At 59.6% G+C, this 8,187-nt stretch overlaps 1 protein-coding gene across 1 annotated transcript in view; it reads left to right on the top strand.

Moving 5' to 3' along the window:
- Positions 1-633: 633 nt before the first annotated feature.
- Positions 634-8,187, top strand: part of LOC113940816 (myosin-6-like) — a gene marked incomplete at both ends in the record, with an annotated part of 8,708 nt that continues 1,154 nt past the window's right edge. Inside the window, 15 exons of the mRNA XM_027631966.1 lie at positions 634-741; positions 1,107-1,205; positions 1,308-1,411; positions 2,551-2,689; positions 3,006-3,274; positions 4,172-4,342; positions 4,477-4,786; positions 4,869-4,942; positions 5,074-5,161; positions 5,245-5,362; positions 5,447-5,570; positions 6,924-7,060; positions 7,153-7,279; positions 7,366-7,494; positions 7,611-7,853. Of these exons, the coding sequence (XP_027487767.1) occupies positions 634-741; positions 1,107-1,205; positions 1,308-1,411; positions 2,551-2,689; positions 3,006-3,274; positions 4,172-4,342; positions 4,477-4,786; positions 4,869-4,942; positions 5,074-5,161; positions 5,245-5,362; positions 5,447-5,570; positions 6,924-7,060; positions 7,153-7,279; positions 7,366-7,494; positions 7,611-7,853 (2,240 nt within the window). The remainder of the gene's footprint in view (positions 742-1,106; positions 1,206-1,307; positions 1,412-2,550; positions 2,690-3,005; positions 3,275-4,171; positions 4,343-4,476; positions 4,787-4,868; positions 4,943-5,073; positions 5,162-5,244; positions 5,363-5,446; positions 5,571-6,923; positions 7,061-7,152; positions 7,280-7,365; positions 7,495-7,610; positions 7,854-8,187) is intronic.

Genomic DNA, 8,187 nt, shown 5'->3' with positions numbered 1-8,187 from the left:
AGTGTCTATGGGGTGGGGTCTATGGGAGGTTATAGGGTGCAGTCAGTGTCTATGGGGTGCAATCACTGTCTACGGGGTGGGGTCTATGGGAGGTCTATGGGGTGGGGTCAGTGTCTATGGGGTGGGGTCAGTGTCTATGGGGTGCAGTCAGTGTCTATGGGGTGGGGTCAGTGTCTCTGGGGTGGGGTCAGTCTCTGTGGGGTGGGGCCTACAGGAGGTCTATGGGGTAGGATCAGTGTCTATAGGGTGCAGTCAGTGACTGTGGGGTGGGGTCTATGGGAGGTCTATGGGATGGGGTCAGTGTCTATGGGGTCGGGTCTATGGGAGGTCTATGGGGTGGGGTCAGTGTCTATAGCGTGCAGTCAGTGTCTCTGGGGTGGGGTCTATGGGAGGTTTATAGGGTGCAGTCAGTGTCTATAGGGTGCCATCTGTGGGGTGGGGTCTATGGAAGGTCTATAGGGTGCAGTCAGTGTCTATAGGGTACTGTCTGTGGGGTGGGGTCTATGGGAAGAACTCATGAGGAAGGGTCTGGTGGGCGGGGTCTATGGGGGATCTGTGGGTTGCGGTCTTTGTATGGTGTCTATGGGACAGGACCTATGGGGTGGTACCTATGGGGTGGGCTGGGGTCTGTAGGGTGGGGTCTTTGCCCCACTCACACCCCCCCACCACCCTCCCAGGGGAAATTCATCCGGATCCACTTCGGGGCCACCGGCAAGTTGGCGTCGGCCGACATCGAGACCTGTGAGTGGCCACGGGGCCGGGGCTTGGTCACCCTCCGACCTCCTTCCACGTGTCCAGAGACCTCCCTGTCCCTGCACCCTGTCCCTTCATCTGTCCCCTCAACCCTCTGTCCCCTCAACCCTCTGTCCCCTCACCCCATCCCTCCATCCTTCCTTTGTCCCTCCACCCCCTCACGTCTCCTCCCTCCCATCCTCCCTCCGCGGACGTGTCCGTCTGTCCTCGCGTCTGATGGATCCGTGAGCGCTCCACCCTCCATCTCCTCATCCCCCTCTTCCTATCCCCACCCACGTTGTCACCCCACCATCCATCTCTCCGTGTCCCCACCCATCTCCTCACCCCACCTTCTCCCCCTTCCACCTCCCCAGACCTCCTGGAGAAGTCCCGCGTCATCTTCCAGCTGAAGGCGGAGCGGAACTACCACATCTTCTACCAGATCCTCTCCAACAAGAAGCCGGAGCTGTTGGGTGAGCCGGGCGGGGCCGGGGGGGCTTCTCCCTTCCCCCTCCTCCCTAAATGGGGGGATTTGGGAGCCGGGAGTGCTCAGCGGTGTCTCCATCCCATACCAGAGATGCTGCTGGTCACCTCCAACCCCTACGACTACGGGTACGTGTCCCAGGGCGAGGTGACCGTGGCCTCCATCGATGACGCCGAGGAGCTGCTGGCCACCGACGTGAGCGGGGAGGGAGGGAGGGAGGGAGGGAGGGAGGGATGGGGTCTTTGGATGTGTGGATGAGTCATCAGATGGATGGATGGATGGATGGATGGATGAATCCATGGATAGATGAATCCTCAGAAGGATGGATGGATGGACGGATGGATGGATGGATTGGTCCATGAATGGATGAATCAATGGATAGATGAGTCCTCAAATGGATGGATGGATCCATGGATAGATGAATCCTCAGAAGGTTGGATGGATGGATGGATGGATGGATGGATGGGTGGATGAATCCATGGAGAGATGAATCCTCAGAAGGATGGATGGATGGATGAATCTATGGATAGACGAATCCTCAGGATGGATGGACGGATGGATGGATGGATTGGTCCATGAATGGATGAATCCATGGATAGATGAATCCTCAGAAGGATGGATGGATGGATGGATGGATGGATTGATGGATGAATCCATGGATAGATGAATCCTCAGAAGGATGGATGGATGGATGGATGGATGGATGGATGGATGGATGGATAGATTGGTCTATGAAAGGATGAATCAATGGATAGATGAGTCCTCAAATGGATGGATGGATCCATGGATAAATGAATCCTCAGAAGGATTTATGGATGGATGGATGGATGAATCCACGGATAGATGAATCCTCAGAAGGATGGATGGATGGATGGATGGATCCATGGATAGACGAATCCTCAGAAGGATGGATGGATGGATGGATGAATCCATGGATAGATGAATCCTCAGAAGGATGGATGGATGGATGGATGGATGGATGGATAGGTTGGTCTATGAATGGATGAATCCTTGGATAGATGAGTCCTCAAATGGATGGATGGGTGGATGGAGAGATGAGTCCTCAGACAGATGGCTGAGCCCATGGATGCACGAGTTTTCAGAAGGACGGATGGATGGATCCACGGATAAACGAGTCCTGAGATGGACAAACAAACCCCCGGCTGAACGAACGAGTCCACGGATGAGTCCTTCACGTGGACGAGCCCACGGATGGACACGTCCCCCCCGGCCGGGCCGACCAGTGGGAGGGGCAGTGGGAGGGAGCCACGGGTGGTGACCAGCAGATGCTGTGCTCTCCCCTGACCCCTCCTCCGCCCCTCCCTCTCCCCCAGAGCGCCTTCGACGTGCTGGGCTTCACTGCCGAGGAGAAGGCCGGGGTGTACAAGCTGACGGGCGCCATCATGCACTTCGGCAACATGAAGTTCAAGCAGAAGCAGCGGGAGGAGCAGGCGGAGCCCGACGGCACCGAAGGCGGGTCGGGGCGAGGGGGGTGACGGGTCGAGGGGGGGGCACCAATTCTTTGACCCACCAATCTCACAGGATGTTGTTGACCCTACTGGGTATTGAGTTGTGCCTATTGACCCCACTGCGTGTTGTGTTGACCCCGTTGGGTCTAAGGTGACCCCATTGGGCATTCTGGTGATCCCACCTCACTGACCCCATTGGGTATTGAATTGATCCCCTTGACCCCTTTGGGAATCACTTTGTCCCCGTTGGGCACCGAATGACCCTGTTGGGTGTTGAGTTGACCACGGTGGCACCTGACCGAGCGTCTCCTCCTCCGCAGACGCCGACAAGTCCGCCTACCTGATGGGGCTGAACTCGGCCGACCTGCTCAAGGGGCTGTGCCACCCGCGGGTCAAGGTGGGCAACGAGTACGTCACCAAGGGCCAGAGCGTCCAGCAGGTCTATTACTCCATCGGCGCCCTGGCCAAGGCCGTCTACGAGAAAATGTTCAACTGGATGGTGGTGAGGATCAACAACTCGCTGGACACGAAGCAGCCCCGGCAGTACTTCATCGGCGTCCTGGACATCGCCGGCTTCGAGATCTTCGACGTGAGGCCCGCGGGGGGAGAAGGGAGGGGAGGTGGTGTTGGGCTTCTCGGAGCTGGTGTTGATCCAGTCGGATGTTGGGTGGGTCTCCTGTGGCTTCACACTGTCCTTGAGTGGAAACTTGGATGCTTTGGATGTTTTTGTTGACGCCGTTGGGTGTGGAGCTGATCTCGTTGATCCCACTGGGCATTGAGTTGATCCTGTTGGGTGTTGAGTTCACCCTGTTGACCCTACTGGGTGTCGTTTTGACCCCATTGGGTCTCAGGTTGACCCACCAATCTCACAAGATGTTGTTGACCCTACTGGGTATTGAGTTGTGCCTATTGACCCCACTGCATGTTGTGTTGACCCTGTTGGGTCTAAGGTGACCCCACTGGGCATTCTGGTGATCCCACCTCACTGACCCCATTGGGTATTGAATTGATCCCCTTGACCCCTTTGGGAATCACTTTGTCCCCGTTGGGCACCGAGATGACCCTGTTGGGTGTTGAGTTGACCCCACGGGGTGTTGGGTTTGACGTTGATCCCATTTGGAATTGTGTTAACCCTGCGGAGCCTTGAGTTGACCCCTCTGACCCTGCTGGGCACTGAGATGACCCTGTTGGGTATTGAGTTGACCCCGTTCACCCCATTGGGTCTCGGGTTCACCCCGCTGACCCCATTGGGGGTCGAGTTGACCCCACTGGGTGTTGGGTTTGACGTTGATCCCATTTGGAATTGTGTTAACCCTGCGGAGCCTTCAGTTGACCCCTCTGACCCTGTTGGGCACTGAGATGACCCTGTTGGGTATTGAGTTGACCCCGCTCACCCCATTGGGTCTCGGATTCACCCCGCTGACCCCGTTGGGGGTCGAGTTGACCGCGCCGATCCCATCATCTACCCCTCCCTCTCCTCCCCCAGTTCAACAGCTTCGAGCAGCTCTGCATCAACTTCACCAACGAGAAGCTGCAGCAGTTCTTCAACCACCACATGTTCGTGCTGGAGCAGGAGGAGTACAAGAAGGAGGGGATCGAGTGGGAGTTCATCGACTTCGGCATGGACCTCCAGGCCTGCATCGACCTCATCGAGAAGGTACCACCCCCACCACGGCCTCCGGGCGCTGATGGAGGAGGGTCCATCCACTTGGAGCCCGTCAGTGACCCAACAAGTGACTTTTGGGCGGTCCTTGGTGTCCTCCATGGCCAACGACACCTTCTCCTCCCCAGCCCATGGGGATCATGTCCATCCTGGAGGAGGAGTGCATGTTCCCCAAGGCCTCGGACATGACCTTCAAGGCCAAGCTCTACGACAACCACCTGGGCAAGTCGGCCAACTTTGGGAAGCCGCGCAACGTCAAGGGCAAGGCCGAGGCCCACTTCTCACTCGTCCACTACGCCGGCACCGTGGACTACAACATCCTGGGCTGGCTGGAGAAGAACAAGGACCCCCTCAACGAGACGGTCGTGGGGCTCTACCAGAAATCCGCCCTCAAGCTCTTGGCCAGCCTCTTCTCCAACTACGCCGGGGCGGATTCCGGTGGGTGATGGGTGGATGGAGAAGGCAGTTGCCTACTAGAGTTGCCTTCATTCCCACCTCACCCCATCCATCTTCTCCTCAGGTGGTGACGGTGGGAAGGGCAAAGGAGCCAAGAAGAAAGGTTCCTCCTTCCAGACGGTCTCAGCCCTGCACCGGGTGAGGGACTCGCGCGGCGGATCCGCCGTGGGGCAGAGGGAGGTCAACCCTCGGCGTGGAGGATGGTCCCACCCCCCACCCGTGGCCCCTCCTCTGCTCTCCCTTTGGCCAACCTCTTCTCTCCTCCCCAGGAGAACCTCAACAAGCTGATGGCCAACCTCAAGACCACCCACCCCCACTTCGTGCGCTGCCTCGTCCCGAACGAGCGGAAGCAGCCGGGTGAGCAGAGGGCGGGAGGGGGGTGGGTGGGAAGGTGGGTGTGGCTCGTGGTTGACCCCCCCAACCTGTGTCCCTTCCCCCAGGCGTGATGGACAACGCCCTGGTGATGCACCAGCTCCGCTGCAACGGGGTCCTGGAGGGGATCCGCATCTGCCGCAAGGGCTTCCCCAACCGCATCCTCTACGGGGACTTCCGCCAGCGGTGGGCATGGGATGGGGGGCATGGGGCCGGGGGCATAACCCCACTGGGGCTGATCGGGGCGGGTCGTGTCCTCTCTGGCGCCAGGTACCGCATCCTGAACCCCGCAGCCATCCCCGAGGGGCAGTTCATCGACAGCCGCAAGGGCGCCGAGAAGCTCCTGGGCTCCATCGACATCGACCACAACCAGTACAAGTTCGGGCACACCAAGGTGAGGTCATGTGGACTCCGTACCCCCCTGGTCCCACCTCCTGCAAGGTGACACAGACCTCACCGTCACACCACCCCCTGTCCATCTGTCCATCCACGTGTCCATCGGTCCCTCCCACCCACCACAGATGAGGTCACATGGACTCTGTTCCCCCTGGTCCCACCTCCCACGAGGTGACACGGATCTCAGTGTCACACTATCCTCCTGTCCATCTGCCCATCCATGTGTCCATCTGTCCATCCATGTGTCCATCGGTCCATCCACATGTCCATCTGTCCATCCATGTGTCCATCGGTCCATCCACATGTCCATCTGTCCATCCATGTGTCCATCGGTCCATCCACATGTCCATCTGTCCCTCCCACCCACCACAGATGAGGCCGCGTGGTCTCTGTTCCCCCAGTCCCACCTCCTGTGAGGTGACACGGACCTCACCGTCACACCATCCCCTGTCCATCTTTCCATCCCCGTGTCCATCTGTCCATCCACGTGTCCATCGGTCCTTCCCACCCACCACAGATGAGGTCACATGGACTCTGTTCCCCCTGGTCCCACCTCCCACGAGGTGACACAGACCTCAGTGTCACACCACTCCATGTCGATCTGTCCATCTGCCTGTCCATCTGTCCATCCCCGTGTCCATCGGTCCATCCATGTGTCCGTCGGTCCCTCCCACCACCACAGATGAGGCCAAGTGGTCTCTGTTCCCCCTGGTCCCACCTCCTGTGAGATGACACGGACCTCACCATCACATCACCCCCTGTCCATCTGTCCATCCCCGTGTCCATCTGCCCATCCACATGTCCATCGGTCCCTCCCACCCACCACAGACGAGGCTGCGTGGTCTCAGTTCCCCCTGGTCCCACCTACCATGAGGTGACACAGACCTCACCATCACACCATCCATGTGTCCATCTGTCCATCCATGTGTCCATCGGTCCCTCCCACCCACCACAGATGAGGTCACATGGACTCTGTTCCCCCTGGTCCCCCCTCCCACCAGGTGACACAGATCTCATCATCACACCACTCCCTGCCCGTCTGTCCATCCGCATGTCCATCTGCCCATCCAAGTGTCCATCGGTCCGTCCCACCCACCGCAGATGAGGCCGCGTGGTCTCTGTTCCCCCTGGTCCCACCTCCCATGAGGTGACACGGACCTCACCGTCACACCATCCCCTGTCCATCTGTCCATCACATTGTCCATCTGCCCATCCACGTGTCCATCGGTCCCTCCCACCCACCGCAGATGAGGCCGCGCGCTCTCTGTTCCCAACGGTCCCACCTCCCACGAGGGGACGCGGATCCCGCGCTCCCACCGCCCTCTCCCTGACCTCCTCCCTCCCGCCCAAGGTGTTCTTCAAGGCGGGGCTGCTGGGGCAGCTGGAGGAGATGCGGGACGAGCGCCTGTCCCGCATCATCACGCGCATCCAGGCGCGGGCGCGGGGGCAGCTCATGCGCCTCGAGTTCAAGAAGATCGTGGAGCGCCGGTGAGTGAGGCGGGCACGGGGTTTCTCCTCGCCGGGCGGGTCACCCGGCCCGGGCCGTGGTGGCACCCGCGTCCCCCCTCCGCTCCCCGCAGGGACGCGCTGCTGGTGATCCAGTGGAACCTGCGGGCCTTCATGGGGGTGAAGAACTGGCCGTGGATGAAGCTCTACTTCAAGATCAAACCCCTGCTGAAGAGCGCCGAGACGGAGAAGGAGATGCAGGTGGGAGGAGGGGGCGGGGCGGGGCGGGACCACCATAGGTGGGTGATGGACGGGGGGTTGGACTCGCCGTGGGTCTCCCGGAGCAGAACATGAAGGAGGAGTACGGGCGGCTGAAGGAGGCCCTGGAGAAGTCGGAGTCGCGGCGGAAGGAGCTGGAGGAGAAGATGGTGTCCATGCTGCAGGAGAAGAACGACCTTCAGCTCCAAGTGCAGGCCGTGAGTGAGACGACCCCCTTCCCCCCCAAAACCACATCTCAGGGGTGCCACCACCTGCCCCACCGCCCCCAGGACCCCCCAGAGTCGCCCCTTGTCGCCCTCCACCCCTCCCACAGGAGCAAGACAACCTGAACGACGCCGAGGAGCGCTGCGACCAGCTGATCAAGAACAAGATCCAGCTGGAGGCCAAGGTGAAGGAGCTGACGGAGAGGCTGGAGGACGAGGAGGAGATGAACGCCGAGCTGACGGCCAAGAAGAGGAAGCTGGAGGACGAGTGCTCGGAGCTGAAGAAGGACATCGATGACCTGGAGCTGACCCTGGCCAAGGTGGAGAAGGAGAAACACGCCACCGAGAACAAGGTGAGGGCGGGGAGGGGCCTCGGCCTTGAGGGGAGGGGACTTGAGTTAGCTCAGCTGGGTTGGGTTGAGGAGACCCAAGGCCGGTTGGGTTGGGAAGACCCAAATCTGGTTGGTTTGTATTGAGGAGACCCAAGGCTGGGTGGGATGTGTTGGGTTGGGTTGAGGAGACCCAAGGAAGATTGGATCAGATTAAGAAGACCCAAGTCTGGTTGGGTTGGGAAGACCCAAATCTGGTTGGGTTGGGTTGAGGAGACCCAAGGCCGGTTAGGTTGGAAAGACCCAAATCTGGTTGGTTTGTATTGAGGAGACCCAAGGCTGGATAGGATGTGTTGGG

This window comes from Corapipo altera, unplaced genomic scaffold (assembly GCF_003945725.1).
Source record: "Corapipo altera isolate COAL_440 unplaced genomic scaffold, ASM394572v1 58614, whole genome shotgun sequence".
NCBI lineage: Eukaryota > Metazoa > Chordata > Aves > Passeriformes > Pipridae > Corapipo > Corapipo altera.
This window is presented reverse-complemented; position numbering and strand designations above follow the sequence as displayed.